This window comes from Triturus cristatus, chromosome 4_1 (genome assembly GCF_964204655.1).
Source record: "Triturus cristatus chromosome 4_1, aTriCri1.1, whole genome shotgun sequence".
Classification (NCBI taxonomy): Eukaryota; Metazoa; Chordata; class Amphibia; order Caudata; family Salamandridae; genus Triturus; species Triturus cristatus.
In genome coordinates, this window is record NC_140585.1 from 978,197,128 (window position 1) to 978,223,031 (window position 25,904).

The window sequence follows — 25,904 nt, forward strand, 5'->3', positions numbered from 1 at the left end:
GTAACTTTGAAGAGACAGAGGTGAAAAAGAGCGTATCTGTCTCCTATTGAATAGAGATCAGCTCTCATGTTTAGAAAAGCCTTACGTCAGTTAGCAGTTGCTTTGGCGTAATCCTGTGCAAAAAACAAAGATGAGCCTGACCATGTAATTCTTGGAGAAGCTTTGACCGCTGATAATACCTTTAATAAGTCCGTATATTCTAAGAAGTATAGAATGACTCCTCTTGGTCTTTGTGAAGGCGAAGCATGAGTTGGAATACGACCCAGCCGATGTACTCGTTGAATGTTGAGCATCGTTCCTTCTGGCATGTGAAGTAATTTGGGAGGAATGATTTGAAAAAGGTAAGAGGATCAGATCCTTCAAGTCCTTCTCCCAAGCCATAAATACATTAATTGTTTCATCTGTTGCGGTTTTCCAAGTCCTCAACCTGACTTTGAAGCGTAGAGACTTGAGAATGGAGTTGAGAAACATTGACACATGTTTCCTTTAAGGAAGTAACGCTTTGTTTAACTGAAGAGACCCTTGTTTCAAGTTGAGACCAATTGCCCGTTAAGATTTTCAATTTGGTATTAGTCTCTTCCATGAAGGGTCGAAAGGCTCTAATTTCCTCCAACAATAACTCCATGGACACTGGCGATATTGATTTGGGTGGTGATGGAGGGTCCTTTTTTAGCCGTTTAGTATTAGATTTCCCTAGAATTGCAGCAGAGGGCTCCATTGTTATCTCCAAACTTTAAGGAGAAGATGCTAGAGAATCCTCTAATTTGGAGAACTCAGAGAAAATCTTAGAATTCTTTATAAAAATGTGCTTTGATTTAGAAAGTGAGGGGTGTGGTGCCTTTGTTCTGCCCATAAATCATGCTCAAAACACTCCTTACTGATGCGGGTGCACTGAAAATATTGCACAGTGAAGTAAAAATCACACAGAAGGAGGAGGACTCGTGAAGAGGAGAATCAATGCAGCAACATATGAATGTACCCTCAATATTTGAGTAAGGAAACCTCATTTTATTTGAACAGAACAATCGTTGAAACAGACTTCGTGCCTTCTCCAAAACAGTGATATGGGAATAAATAAAGATACACGCTATAGAGGCATAATTCAATTAGTGAGATGCAACATAAAAAACATCAAATTTCCAGTCCTGGCATGCTAGGAATGAAGGCAGGCAAGTCTTATAAATTAGGGCTTCATTATGGCATTGTTTTGAGGAGACGCGCGAAAAATTCAAAATGGCGGCCGCTGTAAAAACTGAGTCACAAGAGAACTTACTGCAATCAAAAAAGCTGCCTGAATGTCAAATGGAGAAACACAGAGGGTCTCAAAACTTGCCCTGAATCTTCAGACGTCCACACATGTCCCCAGCAGAAAGGAAAGCTGCTCGAAAGCGCAGAGTCTTCCAGGTGAGCCGGAGAGCCTCACCCGTGTGCCGCTGATGGAGCGGGTAAAATATTTTCTTTTTATATACCCAATCCATTTATATATGTTTATATTAAAACGATTAATGAATAATTTTAATAACTAATAGTTGATGTGTAAGGACTAAACCAACCTTATTAACCGGAAGAATACACGTGGGAATGCATATGCATGGCTAAAATAATAGGTGGACTAAGTTGGTATGCATATTAAAACGATAAATGTTGCTTGAGAAATGTTATGGTGATTTGCGCTTAAATAAACCAGCATTAACTGCTTTGAATGATGCATATGGCTAGATAAATGCATACACATAAGGGTATTAGCAAGGGAATAACACTGTTTTAATCATTTCTATGTATTAATTACGATTTTGTGTTTCTTTGCTTAAAGTTGACTATTCTGGCCTACCAAAAGATGGCCGCCGACTGAAACCTAACTAAAGTACATTACTTCATCATTTGAACAATGGAGAAAGGCGTCTGCACTGACTTCATTCGTGTCCCTTGTGTGACCTGTCAGACCATGCCCATGAAGACTACCCTGGGCGAGGTGCCAATGCCCCTGAACGTGAAGCAAATGTTGCAAGTGAGAATATGAACTATCGAACCCAACCTGTTTCAACGAACTGATACATTTGGGACCACGGATATTCTTTCCCATACATATGCTTTGAGACCTTTTCCGCATGGGAGAATTTGAAAATGTTTCCTAATGTACTGAGATGTATTTAAATTCGAAATTAGAAAATGTAACTTTTATATGTAAATTTTAGTATAAATATTAGTAAACGAGAGAGGGAATTAGAGACCTCATCGCCACTTTATGCAGAAGCTACTGACGGCGAATCGATGATCAGAGATCCCTATGCTGACGGAGAGGACGGTGACTCTATATGATAAAAAACTCTGACGAACTTATTGAGGACCAGTTCTGACTTAGAGAATGACATTTAGCCAGAATAGGTAAATATGCCAAAAGATAATATTGCATTATTAAGATTTAACCTGCATTTAAATTAGATAAAAGAAAATCATTATTTGAATTACTGTGTCGGGTGATTATTTCATTGAAATGTTTATTGATTGGTTTGAGAGTTTAGGTGTCATTAAACTAAATAACAACTAAATGATTCAATCGACCTATCGATGGAGGAAGTGTTAGGGTGATCTAAGGGAAGTGGTTTTCCTCTATCAGAGAGAGCAGTTGTGGTTAGGAACTGATGTCCCTTTGTAGGCATGGATAGTTTGAGAGAATGAATGTTGGTGTTCTGGGCCCCACCAGCGTATGATGTGTGTATGACTGGGAAATCATTCTGTCCGTGGAAGCCAGGGGTAATTGAGTAACCCGAACTGCACCAGTATTTCTGGTAGCTAGAGATGGTTTTTATTGTTTTGGTTTAATGATTTTGGCATGTATATAGCTTATCGATTATTGATTAATATTGATATATGTACTAACACTATATGTTGAAGTCGTATTGAGTTTTATGTTGTCTGTACGGCTTCTGGGAGTTAGGAAGTGGGGAATTGATAACAGTTCCGTAGTAGAGCAGAAGTAAGTGCTGCTCTCGGGAAAGACGGGATTGTGGTTGCCCGTAGGTACACGGGAGAAACGTGCGACAATAGAAGTTGCACGGCACATTGTCTGTGTTCAATTCGGTAGCATCGCTGAGTGTTACCATTAGTAATATTTTCTGTATGAGGAAGGTGTGAATGATAGCAAAGGGTTACCTGTGAAATTTTGGTCTTAGGTACCAGGAAACCAATTGGCATACCGATAACGCTTATCACTGAAAAGGTAGCAGGTGTTCTCTGAGCTTGTTAGAAGGACAAAGTAGAGGTAAGCGCTGCTTTAACGTATGTCAAAATTCTGTAGTAGGACAGACTGTTCGCTGTTCTCGGAAAAGACAGGATTCTGTGTGAATGAACTATATTTTCTTGTGTGAAAGTCTGTGAATGAAATAGCATTCGGGTTAATTGTGAAACTCTGGATTTATTTCTCAGGAGCATTGCGTTTCCAACTATGTGTCTTAATTCTGGAGAAAACAGTTAATTGATGCTTGGTAGAGGGATGTGCTACTTTGCCAACGGACATAACAATTCTGTAGTAGGGCAGAGGTAAGCGCTGCTCTCGGAGAAACAGGATTCTCGTGGGAAAGGTCTTTTGCTATTCTGTGGTTAGCGAAACAGACAATGGAGATGTTTGTATGTTGTAACTAACAAGTATTGTGAAATTGAAACAAAGTCTACCAAGTAGTTTTGTAAAGGAGGGGTAGACTGAAGACAGGAGTCAGGAGCAGGAGCTGCTGCAGCGACTGCTGACGTCAGAAAGACCGCGCTGGGATTGGACAGCTAGTCAGAGGGGTAAAACGCTCTGGATTGGTACGTCAGTGTAAAACCGCGCTAGGATTGGAGAAGGAGGCGGTGACGTAGATGTTCCAGGATTGGTGCGTTAGTGTGAGTCGCGCAGGGATTGGAGTTGTGACAGTGACGTAGACGCGCCAGGATTGGTGCGTGAGTGAGAGTCGCGTTGCTATTGGACTAAAGGATCGAACAGTCGAAGACAAGACTAAAGGGTTTACGAGAGAAAGGAAGATGTATTATCATTCATCCGAGAAAAAGAAGAAATCCTTGTTTAGTAAAATAAAAGGATGGTTTGTGAAAGACAAAGAGATTGTGACTAGGGAAGGACAGTTCCTCTGACGAAAACACCGGCATCCTTCATGGTTGCGAAATATGGGTACCATACTTGCATCTGGTTAGACAATTGGGTGAAGTATACAAAGGAAGACGGAGATTTAGAGTTTCCAGAAAATGGTTCCTTTAATTTGGCAATATTAAGGAATTTACGGGAGAGGATGATGAGCTTAGATCCGCGACCTAGACCTACACAGTTTGAGGCTTTGACTGAGTGGGAAGACGAGATGCATGAGCGAGAAAAACAGAGAAATGGCAGTAGATATAGATATATGTTCGGACGGCCAAACGATCGTGAAACTCATTGTGATCGAATGAGAAGGTGGCGAGACGCAAGTATGACTGAAGGACTGTTTCCAGTAAGAACTGCAGGGGAAAGTGAGGGAAGGAAATGCATAGAGAAAAAACATAATGTAGAATCCAGAAGGTACGGAGCAAATGAAATAGAAGATGATGTCCTAGATGATATGTTTTACAAAAGTCCACCTCCATACAGGCAGGAAACAAACGCCAACTGCAGGTACACCAGTGAGGGAAACCCTGCGAATCATTAAGACAGAAGTTACGACTCCAGAGGTAAAGAGAAGGAATTCTCTTAGGGAACGAGAGATGGGAAATAAGGTAGAGAGTGAAAATTCGAGGGAACTAGCAAAAACAACGTTAGAACTGACAGAGAAAATAAGAGAATTGACTAAAAATCTAGAAGCAGTTACAGTCCCTGTGACCATAGGTCCAGCCATGCCCATTTTTGAGAAGCAGAAAGAAAGTGAGCATGGTCTAACAGTTCCGTATGTGAACAATAGACAGAACAGCCCCTGATGAGAACAAAGGAGAATCCTTGGAGACACACCATGAGTGAGGGTGAACTACATGTGTCAAATAACCCATTTTATAATCCTGCTACTGTAGAGAGAAGCAGAATGGTAGGGGGACCAATATTAGAACCACAAAGACTGGCGGAACCAGGGAATGTAGAAAAATCAGTGGGTATAACTACAGACGAATTGAGCGAATGGCTGAAGGGCTTGCAAGGTAAAGAGAAAGAATCCCAAACCATTGATGTGGCAAAATTACGGATGGTGTTAGAAGAATTAATAGTAGGGACCATCCACACAGAAAAGCTGAAAAATTACCAAGATGAGGAATTGTTGTTTTTATGTAAAAGCATCACTTGGAGAGCAAAGAATTTACATGACAGACTAGCAGAAATAGCAAGTGAAATGGGAATTGACATGGACAAGGTAAAAGCTTTACAGAAGCCTTACCGGGTGGATTTCACGGAAAAGGATATTGAGAATCTGAACACTGCAGGACGAATAGGGCAGATTAATGACATAATAACCGTTTTGAGGAAATGGGGAGATGTGGACAAATGGAAAAGCAGGTGGTATAGAAAGCGGGATGATACCTCAGACAGAACTTTTCCAGCATTTCCTGTGAGAGAAAAGGAAGAGGTAGTGACAGATTTCCCCATGAGAGAGATTCCAGGAGGGGGATATGTGCATGTCCCATGGACAAGACAGGATATTTTGTCATTTACAAATGACTTCCCTCGATTACGAGAAAAGCCGGTCGAGTGGTACAGACAGGTAGACAGATTTGTTAAATTGTCAAAAGTGCTGTGGATTGATCTGAATAGCCTATTTGATATAATAGTGCCAGCAGACTTATGGGCAGAATGCAAGATAGTCATAGATTGGCCAACTAAAGAATACCCGAGAGATCCCAAAACAGGAGCACCAGACCCTGAGGTAATGAAGAATTATGAACAAGTTATGGTGTTCTTGAAAAACAAAGTGCCACCCAAAGAAACAGACTGGGTTAAAATAGATCGAACACATCAAGAAGCGAAAGAATCAGTTCACGCTTACTATGAAAGGCTAATATTAGCTTTCAAACAGTTCAGCGGAGATGACAATCTGGGAGAAAAGGACCGAAGTCATTTTGTGTATGGTTTGCGTCCCGAAATTGGGGAAATGATTAAGCAGCATACCGTGGACTGGCAAAGCAAGAAAATAGATGAGATCCTAAGGCATGCTAAATACTTTAGTGATGAGATTGAGGCAAAGCAGCGAAAACTAAAAGAAAAGGCAATGTGGGCTCAAGTGAAAGTCGCAGAGAGACAGGAAGCTCAGCTGGTTGAACAAGCTAATAACCCAGGCATTAAACCGAGATTTGGCCCAGGAAAAGGAAAGGGTAATATAGAAGAAGCTAAAAAGAAGTTTCCGTGCCACAATTGCGGAAGGTTAGGGCATTGGAAATCCGAGTGTAAATATCCACCAAGTACTAATAATGAAATTCCATCATTGAATCCACAGGTGCAGTGTGAGGTGAGTGGCCGACCGCCACAACAGCAGAAGGCTGTTAATCCACAGAATCAGGTGCCAAAACCGCCATTACCGCAAAGCAGGGACACCCAAAGATATAGCAAAGAAGCGGAATTCTACAAAACCGGTAAACAAACCGCAACGCGCGAGCGCTGTGTCACAATATTGGCTGCGAAATGACGAAAGTGAGTCAGAGGAGACTTATTGACGGTGCCGAAGAGAGGAAGAAGGGTGCGTACTTGGCGCAACTCTAGAAATAGATCAGACAGGACCATTTGTGGATGGGAAAGTTAATGATGAAAACATTACTTTTCTAGTAGACACTGGAGCTACGCGATCTACTGTCAGGTCAGCAGATGTGAAAAATCTTCCTCTCTCGGATGAAACAATCCAAGTAGTTGGTGTGTCAAACACCCAGAGAAGGACCTACCTTACCGAACCGGTAAACGTCAAAATAGGGAAAGTCACAGACATGCACCGATTTGTGGTGTGCGATACTAGTCCTGTGAATCTGTGAGGAAGGGATCTTCTGCGCAAAATGAATTGCACCATATTCTGTACCCCAGATGGAATAGCATTTGAGACACCAGACGAGGATGTACTGTATAAGATGACAATAGCTAATCAAGAAAATGGAATTACAGGAACTTATGCAGTGTTTAACCCAAATGAGTTACCCAAAGAATTAAAGCAGTCAGTGAAGGCAGGAGTCTGGGGTTTTACTGGAGAAGATGTAGGCCTTATGAGAAATATAGATCCAGTAAAGATTACACTAAAAGAAGGAGTAGTTTATCCAAACATTCCCCAATATAGACTGACACCGGAAATATTTGAAGGGGTGACACCTTTAATTGAGAAAATGATTCAACAAGGAGTGTTGAGAGAAATAATGAGCAGTCCATGTAACTCACCTATAATGGGACTGAAAAAGCCCAATGGGAAGTTCAGGATTGTGCAAGATTTGAGAAGGATTAACAAGATCGTTGTGTCATGTTGTCCCATTGTTCCAAATCCATCAGTGATTTTGTATCAGATTGCCCATGATGTAGAATGGTACACAGTAATTGATTTGATTTGCTTGATTGATTGCTTTCTTTTCCATTCCGTTGCATCATGACAGCCAGCCGATTTTTGCATTTCGGTTTGGAAAGCGTATTTTGGCATGGTGCCGAATCCCACAGGGGTACACAGAGAGCACCTCCATTTTCAGTTGCTAAAGAAATCTCTGGAAAGTCTTACCATGCCTGAAAATTCAGTTTTGGTTCAATATATTGATGACCTATTGGTGGCGTCAAAAACACGCGAAGCTTGTGAAACGGACACAATAGCTTTGCTGAATCATTTGGCAGATGGAGGACTAAAGGTATCTCCGACAAAATTGCAATACTGTAAAAAAGAAGTACAATATTTGGGTCATACCATTGAAAAAGGGCTGAGAAAAGTAACCATAGACAGGATCAGAATTATTAGAGGAATGCGAGCTCCAATGACCCAAAGAGAGGTGAGAATGTTCCTAGGGATGGTTGGTTACTGTCGTCAGTGGATAAGTAACTTTTCCCTGATTGCCAAACCATTGGTAAAATTGACGAAAAGTGAGGTTAAAGACCCCTTGAATTGAACAAAGAAGTATTGGCAGCATTCAGACAGTTAAAGAACAGCCTTTGCGAAGCCCCAGCTCTGGGGATGCCAGACTATGTGAAAGAATTTTAATTGTACTGCAGTGAGAGAAATGGATGTGCACTCTCAGTGTTGATACAGAAACATGGAAGACAAAGGAGACGAGTTGCATACTTTTCATCTATGTTAGATCCAGTGGCGGTAGGTCTGCCAGGATGTCTGAAAGCAGTAGCTGCTACATGCCGAAGCCTAGAGCAGAGTGAAAGCATCGTGATGGGGTATCCAGTGAGAGTGTTTGTACCTCATAATGTGGCGATCCTTTTAACAAGGAGCCGAACACAGTTCATGTCACATAGTCGGCTGACTAAGTATGAGAAGGTCACTCTAGGTGCAACCAATGTGAGTCTGGAAAGATATGTGAATCCAGCTACACTTTTGCCTGATGCAGAGAGAGTGGAGGTAAGAGATGATGTTGATCATGATTGTTTGGATGTGCTTGACTTTTGCATGAAACCTCGACCAGACATAAAAGATTTACCATTGCCAGAAAGTGATTATGTGTTGTTTGTGGATGGATCGTGCTTGAGAACAGATGAAGGATTGTTGAGTGCGGCCTATGCTATATGCACAGTTGCTGCAGTCATAGAAGCCTCACACTTGAAAGGAGTTATATCCGCTCAAGTAGCAGAACTAGGGGCATTGACAAGGGCATGCAAAATTGGGAAGAATATGAGAGTGACTGTGATAACAGACAGCCAGTACGGCTTTGGAGTTGTCCACGATTTTGGCCAACTCTGGCTACAGAGAGGTTTCCTGACCTCAAGTGGAACTCCTATAAAGAATGCAGAAGTGGTGGGAAAATTGCTTGAGGCAATACAGTTGCCAAAGGAACTGTCAGTGGTAAAATGTGCTGCTCATAGTCAAGATAGTGATTATATCACTACTGGGAATCAATATGCCAATGACATGGCTCAGTACTGTGCCCGAAACCAGTATTCAATCAATAGGGCAAAGGAAAAGGAAATGTTTTCTTGCTCTATAATGTTTACTAACGTTGTGGGAACATGGGAAGAAGTGAGGCAGTTGCAGGATGAGGCAGGAGATGAAGAAATGAAACAGTGGGTAAAAGCAGGTTGTGCACTAAGGGAGAAAGATCATGTGTGGGTCTATCGGGATGAAAGACCAGTAATGCCTGATAGCATAATGTCAACCATGGCACGGATGTATCATGGCCAAGGACATGTGGGAAGAGATGCCATGATAAGGGCTTTTAAGCAGACCTGGTACAATGCAAAATTCAGATTGATAGCAGAGAGTCTCTGTCAAAGATGCCTAATATGTCAGCAGTACAATCCTGGAAGGAAAACAGTGGTGAGCCTAGGCACAAAAGGCCGAGAGGGAGGACCCTTCACTAGAATGCAAATAGATTTCATTGAAATGCCCCCTTATAACAAGTTGAGATATGTTCTGGTGGTAGTTTGTCTATTCTCCAGGTGGGTGGAGGCATACCCAACAAGAAGAAATGATGGAATCACAGTGGCCAAGCTCTTGCTGAGGGAATTTATCCCAAGATACGGGTTCCCAATAACCATAGAATCAGACAGAGGAAGACACTTTTACAATGAGATCATGGCATTGATTTGTGAAGCATTGGGTGTACAACAAAAACTACATTGTGCCTATCGACCAGAGGCTTCTGGTGTGGTTGAACAAATAAATGGTACGACCAAAAACAGGATAGGGAAAATGTGTTTAGCCACAGGAATGAAATGTCCTGATGTCTTGCAATAGTCTTGATGACAATCAGATCTACTCCAGACAGAACTACAGGTTTGAGTCCCCACGAAATTATCATGGGACGAGCCATGAGACACGTATTTGTTCCAGTCAACAAGTTGATGACAATAACTGATGACATGATTTTGGATTACTGTAAAGGCCTGGCTGACGCAGTCCATTCTGTGTTTCACCAGGTTGGAGCGGACGCCACCACCCTTGAGAGAAAACCAGCCCATGACCTGAGCCCAGGTGACTGGGTGAGACTAAAAGTCCACAGAAGAAGGAATTGCTTGGTTCCAAGGTGGGGAAGGCCAAGGCAAGTTATCTTGACTACAACAACTGCTGTGAAGTGTGCTGGACTGAAAAATTGGATACATGCAAGTCACACTTTGAGAGTTCCAAATCCAGCAGATAGCATTGGAAAAGAATATTTCGATGATTCAGAATCAAGTGATGATTCAGGCAATGAGAATGCAAAGTCAAAAGAAAATCCTGAAGGGGGGGAAAGGAGCCAAGACTAGTTCAGACTCCAAGAGAAGAAATTCTGAGGAAAAGATTACAGATTTCAGATGGTTCAGATTCTGGAGACGAGCAAAACTCCAGTGGCGATGTCAGAACCCCTAATTTGAGTTCCAAAACGAAGCGCAAGGAATTAAGTTCTATGGGCGCTTCAGTCTTGAATGGATTTCAATGGTCGAGTTTGTGGCATGCCCGCATTTCCAAGATGGCCGCGCAGACGCTGGGGTCGGCGGTCTAGTGGCTAACAGATCCAGAGGGAGACGATGTGACGCGCGCGCGCCTGAGGTAGTGCGCACTTCACCAAGACTTTTCCTCAGAGAAGACGTGTTCGAGAGAGTTCCCAGTTCTGAAGAGAATACCATGTCTAAGAAGTTTTCCAGAGTGACGCAAGAGAGTTGTGTCGATACTTACCGAAGAGAACAGGAAAAGCCGCAGAGTCCGTAGAGGCAACTTACTGAGAGAGTTCGGAGTTTTTCCTCGTCGCTCCAGGAGACAAGATACGACTTCTACAGCACCTGAAGAGAAGACAGTAGAAAGCTAAGTGAATTACTGACAGATTATCTAAGGTCACATTAAAATGATAAGTTGTGTTGGGTGACGCAATAAGTTAAGACTTACCAGAGACTGCAGAGATCTGCATACCGAGTCCTGAAAAGAAAAGAAGTATATTGTAGTAGATACTGAAGGGGTTACTAAGGGAAAAAATATTAAAGACAATAAGAACAGTCCACTAGGAAAGTAAGGAGAAAAACTTACCGAGCTATAACAGTTCGCAGTAACCATAGGAGAGGAAGCAACTGGAGAAGTTAAAGCACAAAAGACTCATCTAGAAGACAACAGTTATTAGTATAGCTAGAAGCAAGAAAAGAAAGAAGAGAAACCACGAGAAGATAGATTTATGGTAGGTCAAAAGAGAAAGAGTTAAAAGATATTGAGACTACAAGATAAATAGGTATAATAAAGACGAATATATGTTTTACAGATAATAGTGACATCAATAACCAGAAAGAAGAAAAAGGCAGAGTTGAACAAGAAGAGAGGCACAGAGTTCAGGATACTGGGTAGGTAGAAAACACCATTAGAGAAGAGTAGAAAAGAGATAGAACAGAGTAGAGGAGGAATAATAATAATGTTGTGTGCTTAGTTACCTCAGGAATCTTCAGTAGCAGAGTGATAGCTGAAGAAGAATTCCAGATAGGAAAACCAGAAGGTCCAGAACCAGTCTCTTCTCTCGTTTGTTATTTTATCCAATTTCCCCCTTCCCCCTTGCTGATCAGTTAGAGCCAAAGACATTTCTTGGGGCTGAGTGATTAGTAGTGGGAGTCGGGAAGCTAGCAGCTTCTGTTCCTGTGCAAGACAACAGCAACCAGCGGGAAGCTGAAGGTGAGCCCTGACAGGCGAGCACAGGAAGAAGAAGAGAAAAGAAAAGAATGTCCAATCAGAAGTAACATTTACACCAGACGAAAGAATCGAAGAAGTTCTACCTGAGAAAATTCTTGAAGGAGAAGAAGGGACAGAAATAGAGAGAGAGGGACAGATTGCTGCGGAAGACCCCCGAGGAGGTGTAGTTACAACCAACACTGAGTTAGGTGAAGGGACAATCAGCATACAGAAAGACTGCGTGTCGGAGACCCGAGGAGGGACAGAAGTAGGGCCAACACAAGAGGTGGAAAAAGTAACTGGTGAAAAAGAAAAATCAAATGAGACAGAATCTGAGGACAGTGAACCAGAAGGTCGAATTCTAAGAAAGAGAACTTGGATCGAGGAAAGAAACGGTAGAGACGGCAAAACAAGAAGGAATGCTAAAGGAGACCTTTGGCCAAACAAAATAAAGAGACTGAGATATCGATTGACACGAGTCAAACCTTCAGAAGCTGAACAAGTGAACAAAGTAACAAGTCAGCACAGAGAAAAAGAGGGAGAGACAGAAGTGTCTTAAGGAAACAAACGATCGAGAAAACCAAACCAGAAGTATAAGTCACCTGAATGGACGTACGTGGCACTGCCTGAACAAGGAGAAGAGGTAGATAGTCAAGGAAATCCAGAGGAGACTTTACTGAAAGTGGTAAAGGAAGAAGAAACAGCGGAAATCCTGAGAGTTATCCTATCCGATATAGGAGAAGAAGCGGAAGATCAGGAAATTCTGTATGTGGATGATGAAAAGGAAGTGAAAAACGATGAGAGGCCAAGCTGAGTGATTTCAAGAAGGTCCTTGTAGAAAATATAAAGGATTGAATAAGAAACTGAAGAATTTTGAATAACCTGATAAGGGCCTCGCTCTTGCAGGAAAACTACAAGAAGTGGAGTAGAAGAGGCTAAGACAAAAGACACGGTTAATTTTAGCAAGATGGCTAACATAGATGATAACAAGAGTAGATGTACCTTTATGAGAAGATGGTGCAAGGCATGTTGTTGTTGTACAGGACTACTAATGCTTCTTTGGAGCGTACTCGCTCTTTTGATCTCCTTCAAAGTAACTTTAGATACACTAGAGGGACATACAGAGAATATGACTAACATAGTGAAGAGTTCACAAAAGGTAGTTCCTTTTAAAACAAGCACTGAGCACATGCACAAGGATAGGTCTATAACTGATTTTTCTAGCAATGTTTTTTCAAAATTGTTGTATGTATATGTAAGAACAATGGACGTAAGGGATTGCTACGTATGTATGCAATTACCTGCCTCTGTTTCAGAAGGAGTGACTTACCATCACCTTCCAGCAACCTATGGAATAACATGTACCGTTTTAACCAGTATATTTTATCAAGTAGGGAAATTAGAATATAATCTGTCTAATATAGATAACATTCTTGGACAATTGCCCCTAAATAATGAATTGAATCCAGCTAAAACTGCTAATGTACTAGGTGAAATTTTTATAGAGACTAAAGAACTAACTTTAGAATATATTTTTAGAAACAATTTAACTTGCAGTTTGAAGACAGAAGAGAAAACATTTTTGGATATGGTTGAAGAAAGGAGATTGAAAATACATAAAAATGCAGAAGGACATAAAGAAGGGGAAAACATTTGGGAAATAGATGGGAAAAAGGAGACAAAGGGTGATGCTAGACCAACAGTAGCTATAGATTCACCACAGAAAGGCAAATTATGTATTATGAGGGAAAGATCCCAATATGATTATTATTATATAGGGACAAGTGAGTGTCATGATACATATTTTATTGCATCTGGATGGGGATTTAGAGGCGGAGAAGATCCAGTCTTTCCTGGACTGTACTATATTTGTGGAAACAAGGCTTATTACAGGTTGCCCGACCATTGGTATGGCACATGTTATGTTGGCCTGGCCTTTCCAAAAATCTTTCACATGGATAGAGTAGAAAATAGTGGACCACATAACCTACTAATGCGTAGTAGAAGAGAAACTTGGTTAGAAATTGTAGGTGATATTTTTGGAGCCTTGATACCAGCAGTGGGAATATCTTTGAATGCAAATAATATTCGGAAATTGTCAACCATAGTGGATCGCTTGTCAACAAGCACCGCTGGAGGATTTCTTTTGGAAAATACTGAAATGGTTGCCATGCGTGCTATGATTATGCAAAATCGACTTGCCCTTGATATCTTATTGGCAAAGAAGGGTGGAGTCTGTGGAATGCTGAAAGTTCAACATTGTTGCACTTACATTCCTGATTAAAACAAAGATCTAAAAATATATATTAAAAATATTACAGAATTGCATGATGAAATAAAACCACTGGAGGTTGAAAGTATCTGGACTGGAATTAGTAATTAGATGGCTGCTATTAAAACTTTCTTAGGTAAATTAGGTAGTACTATATTAGGGAAAATATTATTTCCATTAACGTGTGTGATTTTCATATTATTAATACTTAGATTAGGATGTATGTGTTGCAGACATAGAAGAAATAAAAAGAAAATTAGACGAGAAATTATCAAAAAGAAGGAAAAGAAACAAGAAAGAGATTTTAACGAGATAGAATTGGAAGAATGGAAGGAGAGTATGTATGACAAAACAAAAAGAGAAGATGAAGGAGAAACAGAATTTTAATCGAGCAAGAAAACATTTCGAATTTCCATAAAAAGGGAAAATAAATTGATTTTTTGTGGGTTTTGTTTGTGGTGATAAAATCACCAAAGGGGGAGATTGATGGAGCGGGTAAAATATTTGCTTTTTATATACCCAATCCATTTATATTAAAACGATTAATGAATAATTTTAATAACTAATAGTTGATGTGTAAGGACTAAACCAACCTTATTAACCGGAAGAATACACGTGGGAATGCATATGCATGGCTAAAATAATAGGTGGACTAAGTTGGTATGCATATTAAAACGATAAATGTTGCTTGAGAAATGTTATGGTGATTTGCGCTTAAATAAACCAGCATTAACTGCTTTGAATGATGCATATGGCTAGATAAATGCATACACATAAGGGTATTAGCAAGGGAATAACACTGTTTTAATCATTTCTATGTATTAATTACGATTTTGTGTTTTTTTGCTTAAAGTTGACTATTCTGGCCTACCAAAAGATGGCCGCCGGCTGAAACCTAACTAAAGTACATTACTTCATCATTTGAACAATGGAGAAAGGCGTCTGCACTGACTTCATTTGTGTCCCTTGTGTGACCTGTCAGACCATGCCCATGAAGATAACCCTGGGCGAGGTGCCAATGCCCCTGAACGTGAAGCAAATGTTGCAAGTGAGAATATGAACTATCGAACCCAACCTATTTCAACGAACTGATACATTTGGGACCACGGATATTCTTTCCCATACATTTGCTTTGAGACCTTTTCCGCATGGGAGAATTTGAAAATGTTTCCTAATGTACTGAGATGTATTTGAATTCAGCCAATCGGATTCTTGGGAAATGAGAAAATGTAACTTTTATATGTAAATTTCAGTATACATATTAGTAGACGAGAGAGGGAATTAGAGACCTCATCGCCACTTTATGCAGAAGCTACTGACGGAGAATCGATGATCAGAGATCCCTATGCTGACGGAGAGGACGGTGACTCTATATGATAAAAAACTCTGACGAACTTATTGAGGACCAGTTCTGACTTAGAGAACGACATTTAGCCAGAATAGGTAAATATGCCAAAAGATAATATTGCATTATTAAGATTTAACCTGCATTTAAATTAGATAAAAGAAAATCATTATTTGAATTACTGTGTCGGGTGATTATTTCATTGAAATGTTTATTGATTGGTTTGAGAGTTAAGGTGTCATTAAACTAAATAACAACTAAATGATTCAATCGACCTATCGATGGAGGAAGTGTTAGGGTGATATAAGGGAAGTGGTTTTCCTCTATCAGAGAGAGCAGTTGTGGTTAGGAACTGATGTCCCTTTGTAGGCACGGATAGTTTGAGAGAATAAATGTTGGTGTTATGGGCCCCACCAGCGTATGATGTGTGTATGTGTGTGGGACTGAGAAATCATTCTGTCCGTGGAAGCCAGGGGTAATTGAGTAACCCGAACTGCACCACCGCCATACCCCTCGGGCGCCAAGCCACGCCCCCAATGCTAGAAGCTTTTGCTTTGCTTATTCAGTACATTTTTCTATATTTCAAATTCCCACGAACACACCAGGTTTTTTTTTTTACTGTCATTTTTATATGATCTTCATTAATATTGTATTAATTGTTGAGGAGTTTTTAAAATACTGTACTGTATTTATTCTTTTATGGCATTTCTTGCCAAAATAAAGGTTATCTTGATTAGCAGCAAAGTGGGATTGGGCGGTGTTGCTGATGGAGTATTGCATCATTTTAGCAATGAACACACTTGGAAAGCGGCATTGTAGCCTTAGTAAGTTAAAACATATGCCTTCTCCTCAGCCCTAACTTTTAACACCAAACCTACTTATTAATAAGTATCAATCAATCAAGTGTAGAATACTGAGTTGGTTAATCATATCTCAGGTAAAAGAAACCAGATAATTATGACCTCCTACTAAGAGAATGTTTCCCCTTTTCGAAGTTTTCTATGATGTAGATTGTGATGTATGGCAGGATGTTCAGGTAATGTTTTCCCTATGACATACTCTCCTATAATGTGTTGTTGTTTATCAGTGAACACTCCTGACTCTTTTTTACAATAAAATGTAAAAAGTGTTAAAAAATGAAATATTAAATGTACTCCCTCCTATATTGTTGGGCAATGTGAAATGAGTAAATGAGCAATGAATGAAAAAGAAAATTCATCTGTAAATCCTAAAATCGTAAATCCGGTATTTGCAAAGCGCTACACAACGCTGGACCAGCATACCTCAACAAGCGTCTCACCTTCTACACCCCGAACCGCCAGCTTCGATCCGCCGAGCTCGCCCTTGCCACCGTCCCAGGCATCCACAGGACCTCCACCGGCGGCAGATCCTTCTCCTACCTCGCCGCCAAGACATGGAACACCCTCCCCACACAGCTGCAACAGACTCAGGACCTGCTGGAGACTTCTCAAGACCTGACTGTTTGAGCAGTAGCTGCACCCCACACCCCCGCTCAGTGCCTTGAGACCCTCACAAGTGATTAGTGCGCTCTACAAATAAGTGATTGATTGATTGAACTACTCACCCTTAAGGGTCTCAAGGCGCTGAGGGCCGTTGTGGAAATTAAGTGAGCTATTGCCCAGAGGCACATGGTGCTGAGCTGATCTGTCACCGGAGCCGGGGATCGAACTGTGAGCCCTGTGCTCTGAAGTCAGCTGCCCTGGCCGCTGCACCACACCGTGAAAGGATGAGCTTCTTAAAGTAGGTTTTCTAGGCCACAGATCATAGAGGTGTGTCCGAATACCCAAGAATATCCTTTACAACCAGGACCTGCATTTTGTCTGTTGATTTAAGCTGCAGCAATGTATATTAGCAAGTTGCTGATAGCAACCACTGTAAATACAACATAAAGATATGCCCCAGGTTCATCTTTCATGGCTGGTAGTCCCCTCATCCCGTCCGACGTAGTTCTCACATCGACCAAAACCATTCCAAATCAGCAAACTAGTTGGGTTGTGCAGTCTGTGCCAGGCCCTCGCTGAAGCTAAGGAGTTGAGACACTCTGAAAGAGACCACACCCTATGTTATGGAAAGTTTTCTTGAGCAGTTCTGAATATAGAAATCGGCAGCAGTGTTAGACGTAAACCATTGTATGCAAGCAGTTTTTAATGTAATTCATCTATTGCTCCTGGAATCCATGGTCATATTGTGCTGCTCATGTAGGAAGGATATTGTTTTGCCCGGGGAGCGGTCTTGGAATGGGTATTAATTTCTACTGGCGCCGAAGGGTAACTGGAAGAGATGAGAAGGGAAAACTCAAGTATTGGAGAAATACTGTTTCTAAACTGTTTCTAAACCTCCTGTCCCTCCCCACTCCTCATGACACAGACCCAAGTCAAACAAGAGCCTGGAGGGGTGAGGGAGCAGAAGGGAAATCGTCTTAGCTTCTTTTAGTGCAACCTGCTGATCAAAAATGGCAGAGGCCTCACAGGGTGCACAACTCTGTCTTACAGGAGCATACTGTGAACAGCATGCAGTGAACTATTTTGTACATTGAAATTAATGGACGATATGCAACTTTTTATGTAGACACCTTAAAATGGTGGTACAACTATTGACATATTTAGCAGTTATTACAAAATCTGTCACCAAAGTCTATAAACCTGGAGATACTGCAGAATTCTGCGCAATATTAATGTCCATTTATATTTTAATGCTGTACTTTTTCGCAGGGGTGTGCATTGCAAAGTATGGAAGCAAATTCAACACAAACGCAATAAAATTTAATTCAGATGACAAGAGCAGGGACTACGGAGTTTTCCAAATTAATAGCCATCGGTGGTGTGAAGATGGCCGCACGCCAAAAAGTCACAATATCTGCAGCGTTACATGCAGTGGTAAGTCTAATTGTCCTCCACCAAACATTGTTTTAATCGATGAAAGTTCAAGAATTCTGCCATATCTTTTAATTTGTTGTTTTAGGTAGCCAATATCCAGTCATTAAAAATTCAGGAATTAAACAAATACTGGTTAACATTCACAAATCCAATAAATAATCACATCCTGTTATAGAAAAGCTGTAAATTATTGATTTGCATAGTGGAGATATGTAAAAGTATCAACTTATATACAATCAGGGCTTGTAAAATAATGATTGAGCGTGCCTAAAGCTCTGCTCAGAAGCCAGGGGCCTGTGATATTGAGTGCAGTGTGATGAATACCAAGGCTGCCTCACCCCTGCAGGTTCCTGCTTTCTCCCTTTGAGACAGTGTTTCCGACTTTCTTTTCCTCATTCTTTTGTCTTTTGTGTGTTTGCCTCTCTTGTTCTTGAAAAAAAAAATTCTGATGAGGAGAAATAAGTGCTGGCCACCAGAAATGGATGCTGGTGACCCCCACCAGCTCAAATAAAACCCTGTATATATACTTGGCGTATACATCTCTCAATTTTTTCCCGCTCCTTTTCTGACTCTCCTAAATAATGAGTGCAGGCAAGAAGAGAGTGGAGTAGAATGTAGGAGTAAATTGGGACATGCCACCCTTTAGGAAAGTGACTACAGGGGCACAACCCCCTCACCGCCCTTTGCGAAGTATTAAGGAATACTGGATTTGGTCTCTATGACAAGCGCATTCGAAGTGAGGAGTAAGCCTACATGCATGTTTGATGTTTCATGTTTTGTGTCCGGACTAATAAGGAGAGGACACATTATTAGAAACTCCCCCTTAACCGTGGCATAGAGACAGGCCTTGGATCCATAGAGGCCATTTAGATAAGGCTGAAATGACTTCATAGAGGGGGTAGGGACACTATATCTTACAGACACCCATACACATGTTTTTAACCATACCAAAAGCACCTAAAATTAAAGGGAAACCTAGGGTGTCCCTGACTATTTTTATGTTAAGGACCAATGAGGATAAATACCAAAAGTGCTCTCTGGAATATGGTTGAGCCCATCCTTGTATCTAGGGACCAAGATGACTCCCTTTGATGAACCGTGCAACTAATACATTGGGCGAGGGTCTGAAAAACAAATAAAAAGGAGTTTTCTCTTGAGTTCTGTTGCACAACTTGATCCGAAGGCATGAATAAATGATAGGGATATATGATACCTTTGTGTGTGGTGTATTTCTCAAATAATGTCAATAGTGTGGCAAATAAAAACTGGGGGAAACGATATGGAGTACTTTGCAGTAGCTTGAAAGAGGCTAGCGAAAACATTGTTCAAATAAGAAAAGCAGAGGGGTGTGGTCTGGCCACGTAGGAAGAATGTCGCCTAACTGTGAGGCTCTGCTCTAGGTCGGCACTCAAATGGATTGAACATCTATTTGCAGGTGTCTAAGGATGTTATTTTGGCATTTCTGAGTAATCGGAACATTGAAGCTGTCAGCTGTGAAACCTCCGTCCTGCTACACCATCTCTAACTGGCTTTTCTGAGGTGTGGATACATTGTGGCTTGCCGGGCCTAGCAGAATCCTAGGATACCCAGTGCTTGCGTAACCTGAACTCCCGATGACCTCACTGCTAATTGGGCTGTGACTCCAAAGACACCGGCTGGAGGAAACATTCCCGGTCAAAAACATTTTTTCTTTGAGGTAAACTGGCCCTTTTTATAATCATCTACAACTGAAGTGTTGTATTCTGAGGAAAAAACCACGTCACAATTCCCTTTTATTATACAAGACTGCTAATACAACATTTTTAGGCAATACTGCTCCTCTCATTTTAATAAGTTGCCTTTTTAAGCATTTTTCCACAGTTCCTTTTCAAGCAAGAAACATTGATTCAGTACACTTCTGCCAGGCCCAGCAGTAATTTGTGTTCTCTGGGTTAAGGTTAAGCTTTTTTCAACTGCTTCAGTGAAATAAGAAACATTGCTTCAACACAGGGCTGCCGGGCCCAGTAACAATTTATGTTCCCTAGAGCATGTGTGACTTGTATTCCTGCTGACTCCTCTGCTAAATGGACTAAGAATGGAACAAGGTGAACCTGGATATAAGAAACAATCTTTATTTATGAAAAAAGGCAGCTTTACTTTTTGATAAAAGTAATCGGTGTACAGACATGTTAAAAAAGGAAGTGAGTTGATAGCACATTATATTCACTGCTTACCTGCTAATCGGGCTACAAGTGTTGCAGGCATCAGTCCGGATGTAATATTCCCGGTCTCATATTTTATATATGATGAATGACGACTCCTCTTGAGGCTTAACATAATCAAAGTGCACAACTGCGCAATCTGCATTTTTTCTCTCACATAAGGATTTTTACTGAAAGAAAGGGAGGGAAATCATTGTTGCAGTGATTTTTTCCAGCATTCCCTGAAAGGTTTAATGCTGTCTGCATGTACATCAATATGCATCAATGCTATTCATATAGCGCAAACTCCTCATTTCTTTTTCTCCTCACAACTTAAGTCTTTACAATATTTCATTTAGACATATGTCTATCAGCTTAAAAGCTCATTTTTGTTGGTCATGCTTTTCATGCTCTACCACAATATTCAAATGATATCATCAATATTTATACGTAATCTATTTCTCTCATGATAATTTTGATTAAAATAAGGAGATTTTTCAGCTGCAGGTTTACTGGTTGCTTACTAATCTACAAAAAACTGCTGCAATATTTTCCTCAATGCTTTTTGACTCCAATAGCACTTGATTATATCTTGCTTTGTGGAATCTGGCTCATATGTCATTTAAGTGCTAATTCATTTAATATTCTGATAATTATTTATTTATTCACAACTGAAGATTACTCATCTTGGTGCTTTACATTCGCTCTACTTGAAGGGTTGTTTGTCTGCAGTTTTAAATATTCCCCGACATTTGAAGTTAGAAGTGAATGTCTATAACAAGAGTGGAAACAAACCTTCTCATTCACTTTTATTTGCTTATGTAGTAAAACAACCACGCAAGATGTCTGGGAAAAACTTCACTGCATCAACTTCTAATAGGGCACATAATACTTCCTCGGCGGTATCCAATGCTGCCATGGAGCGTCTTTTCCAAGAAATTTCAACAATCAGCTGTCGGCCAACAGACATGAATATAAACATTTCATCTCTTACCTCAGAAACTAAATCAATACGAGCTGACATAGCACTATTCCATGCTAAAATGGAGGGTCTTGATCAATGTTTGACAATTGTTGAAAATAAAATCGCTTCAACGCAGTCTAGAGATGAAGAACTTCTTTTTCTGCGTAATAAGTTAGTGGATTTAGTAGACCGCAGCAGAAGAGACAATATTCTTTTTTTGGATTTCCAGAAAAAATTGAAGGCCAGAATACCAGAGCCTTTTTGTGTGATGTACTCCCTAAATTAGTTGGCATTCAGTTCGATCCACCGCTTGAGGTCCAGAGAGCACATCGATTAGGTCCTCCACGGCATGGTAAAGACACACGTCCAAGACCCCTTATTGCTTGTTTCCTAAGGCATAAGCAAGTTCAACAACTACTGATAGCAGCACGTACTCAGGGTTCCTACTCTTATGACGTTTATGAAATACGATTGGCAGCTGATTTTTCCCGTGACACCAAGGAAAGAAGGAAAGCGTTTCTCTCCATGAGACTTCAATTGAGGAAATTGGACATTAAGTATGGTTTGTTTGATCCAGCACGCTTTCGAGTCTCTAAGAATGGGGACACCAGAGACTTCTACAATCCAGATGACTTACAATGTTTTTTGGTTGACATGACATCTCAAGACATGGACACGCAGTCTGCTCCTACCCCTGCTCCTTCTCGGAATCCTCAAGCTATTCCCACATCTGTGGATGACATGCGTCGCAATCTACATGAATCCCGTCAGAGGCAGAGAATTTGACCGGTCTATTCGCAGTCAAGATGATACATCTTCCGCCTTAAATACTGTCTCCACCTTAACTCAGGAACAACGTCGAGATAAGTCCCGTTCTCCTCTAAAGTCTGCCTCTAATGAGAAATAATTTTAATTGCATGGCTCCTATATAACTTATTAAGCCTTAGGTTGCAGCTACTTTTGCCTATGTCTCTCTAATTGACAGATTGAACTCTGTGCTGTTTTACTGGTTAAATTCTCTTGTCCTTTTGGAATGTTCTATTTATTTTCCTGTATTCATGAATAGATAGTCACAACTGTGTAGCATTTTACATATATTAGTCATCAAAATGTCTTAGTATTAACTTTTCATGCTTATCTTTTATTAGGGCTATTATTTAGGTTATGGATTTTGATTATTCATTACTATTATATTTCTTGATGATGTCTTTTATAGGTTATTAGTGCATGATTCACATGCAATATAGTTATTTTATCTATGATGTTGACTATTTGACATATTCTTAGATATTTATATATTTCAAATCCTATATCTTTATCAATATTTAGTTTACTATGACTTAAATCTTCTAATATATTTCCAAAATTTTATACTATAAATGTTATGCTCTCTTAATATGCTATCCTTTAAAGGGCAGATTTTATATCCCTTCATATTCCTTACCAGCTTAGTTCATATTTTCTATTTTTACTTTATTTTATTTCAGGGTTTTTCTTTTCTAGCTTCCCATATCAATATTATTGGCCACTTTAAATTGCTTTTTTTTTCTCTCTTTAAATCTTCTAGCCCTGGATTTTCCTTATTAATGGAGTCCCGGCCCAGAGCGGTGCTCTAGTACGCCCAGACCCGCGGTTAAAAGTCTATTGTTATTCTATTATACTCTTTCTATTATTCTTTTGTAGTCTATAAATCTTTCTTTATTTGATTTCTATACTTTATCTTTATTTATCTTTCTTATTGGTGGGTTTTTTCCTTTCCTCTTCTATACCCATTTCCATCAAATCTTTTTGCAAGTCTCTCCTTTTTTTTTTTTTTTTTTTTTTTAATTTTATTTATTTATTTTTATTTCTAACATGGTCCTTGCTCATGATTTATGTGCTATATCCTGTAATGTCAATGGATTAACACACTATATCAAACGGAAGAAGGTTCTTTCCTATTTACAATCTAAAAAGGTGGATGTGGCCTTCAAGAGATTCATCTTAATACACTTGAGTCTGAAAAACTTCGTAGAGATTGGGTGGGTAAAGTTATCCACAGTAGTATCAGCAATGGGACTTCTTCAAAAGCAGGCCCTACTCGAAATTGTGGGGTAGCATTCCTTATCAGAAAAACATTACCAGTTCGTGTACTTAAAACATGGGAAGACTCACAAGGCAGATATGTTTTTGCAAAAATGTGCATTGGTAATATTCATATATGGAAGGAACGAAGCAAGATGGCGGCTAAGCGGTTGGCCGTTTGAGCAGGCTGCTCTCCCTCTTGGTCTCCGAACGCCTTGTATGCCTGAGAAGTGATGCTGCTTAGATTCCCGTGATGTTCTGGCGACTGCTGCACCCAGCCAAAGTGATCCTCTTTTACAGCTGCTGTGTTCGTGTGGCTGGAAAGTTTGTAACCCTTTCCGAATTGAAGCCCCGGCCACAGAAAGTCATGCCTTCCATGGGATCATGCCGGGCTTCCCGCTCCAAGCCGTTCAGCTCGCAGGTGAAGACGCGTCCTGTGACCGTAGCCGCTCCAGCCGGAAAAGCACTCGCAGCGACGCAGGAGGGGGTAACGGCCCAAATTGATGCCGGTAAAAGCGCTCGGGATGGGCAAGTAACCCTGGCTGGCGATGTACGGCCCAAAGTCCTGTCTCTTTTTCTTAAAGCTCGGGTCAATAAGAACACTTTACAGGACGCTGCAACATCAGAAACATATGCTAGCAGCCCGCAACCCCCTGCCTCGATACTGGTTTTGGAAGCTTCTAGCTACGAGAGTACTGTTTGCGAGACTGTAGGTGTAGCGCCTGCGATATCATCGTGTAGGTTACCGGGGACTGAGGCTTGTTGTCAGAGTGCGGTGTCTGACGGTGAGTCACTTGGAAACGGCATTCTGGGAGCTGTTGCAGGCGCTGATGACCCCAATAACTATGCAAAGTGAAGGGGATCCTAGAGATGGACACCTGATCCCTACAGGTATGAATATCACTGATCGAGTGAACAATGTAGAATATGGGGAGTCTGTATGGAACCCTGTACCATCATTGGGTGCTGCGCAATCTGGGGGATGTAGTATCGAAGTTCAGGATAAACTATCTATTGGAGATGACTTCTTTTCTTTGTCTGACCGTTCCTCAGCTGAAAGCCTGGTGAAAGGGTGGCTAGACGAGGGAAGCTCAGGGGGAGAGGATGGTGAAGATCCGGTAGCTGAAGCGAAGCAAATATCTGTGGATGATGCCCGAGGGAGACTATCTGTTATGGGGAGCTTACAAGGGTCTGATGATTCCTCAAACTGGGCATACCAAGACTCGCCTAATCCTCAAATTAATACTCAACCTTTCACGGCGCCACAATCAGCCGGTACCCTTGATTCTCCTGGCCATGAGCACCGAAAAATCACACTTGATACTATTTACGATGTCATTATGGCGCATAGAGCAGAGGCGCAGGCGGAAAGCCTTCATACTCAGAATGCTTTAAAGAAGCTACAGAACTCCTTACGCAGGGTTGCTAAATCATGTGCAGATACTGCCATAAGAATTGGAGAAGCTGAGACTCGGATATCAACACTAGAGGACGACGTGGTGTCTCAGAAAAAAGAGATTGCAGCATTGAATGCTCATAGGGATGATTATGTATGGAAAATTACGGATATGGAAAATAGGTTAAGACGTAACAATCTCAGAATTCTTGGGGTTCCGGAGGGAAAAGAAGGAGCAGACCCCCGGAAATTCGTCGCCGAGCTTTTCTCTGAGGCTTTTCCAGAGGTCACTAGCTGGGACTGGAAGGTAGAGGTCCAGAGGGCCCATCGATTCCCATTTTACCAGAGGAAACCGGTGGGTCAAGAAAGTCTCCTCCCTAGAGCTATTTTAATTTCACTGAACCATTTCTTGGCACGAGAAGCTCTTTTTGATTTGGCCCGCCCCACTAAGAAAACCCATGCCAGGGGCTGCAAATTTTTCATACGTCCTGATTTCTGCCAGGCAACGGTGGACCTTCGGTGGAGACTTCGACAGCTAATCCCGAAGTTCCAGGAAAAAGGAGCACAGGTTTTTCTACAAAATCCGGCCAAGCTTAATGTCATTGTTAAGGGACGGTCATCAGTGTTCACGGAAGAATGCACTGCTAAGGAATTTTTGCAAAAGCTATAGCCATCCTTTTCTTTTTTTCTCCTTGTTTTTGGTCTCTTTTCTTCTTTTTGTGGACTCAGAACTTAGGACTTATGGAAGCTTAAAATTGTATCTGGCTGTATTCTATGCATCTTTAACCTTTAGGGATATCGAATTTGAGTGACTGAGATACAAAATGTTTTTCTTTTTCTGGTTGATATACGATAAGATAGGATCGGATTGGTTTTGTTTCTAATATGGCATGGGGGCCGGGGGGGGGGGGGGAGGTGGGCAGCTCGACTCATCATCTATTGGGACTATTGTCCCTGTGCTTCATGGGAAGGGTAGAGGTGGGCTGGGAGGGAGGAAGCTGGATGGGGTGGGGGTTGGGGTGGTGTTGGGTGTTGTGTAAGGGGT

The 25,904-nt window shown here is 41.0% G+C and overlaps 1 protein-coding gene across 1 annotated transcript in view; it reads left to right on the forward strand.

Annotated features, from left to right (window-relative positions):
* LOC146855930 (lysozyme C, kidney isozyme-like) overlaps positions 1-25,904 on the forward strand; it is a 236,292-nt gene that overhangs the window by 48,604 nt on the left and 161,784 nt on the right. The window contains exon 2 of the mRNA XM_085653882.1: positions 18,091-18,255. Coding sequence (XP_085510008.1) covers positions 18,091-18,255 — 165 coding nt within the window. The remainder of the gene's footprint in view (positions 1-18,090; positions 18,256-25,904) is intronic.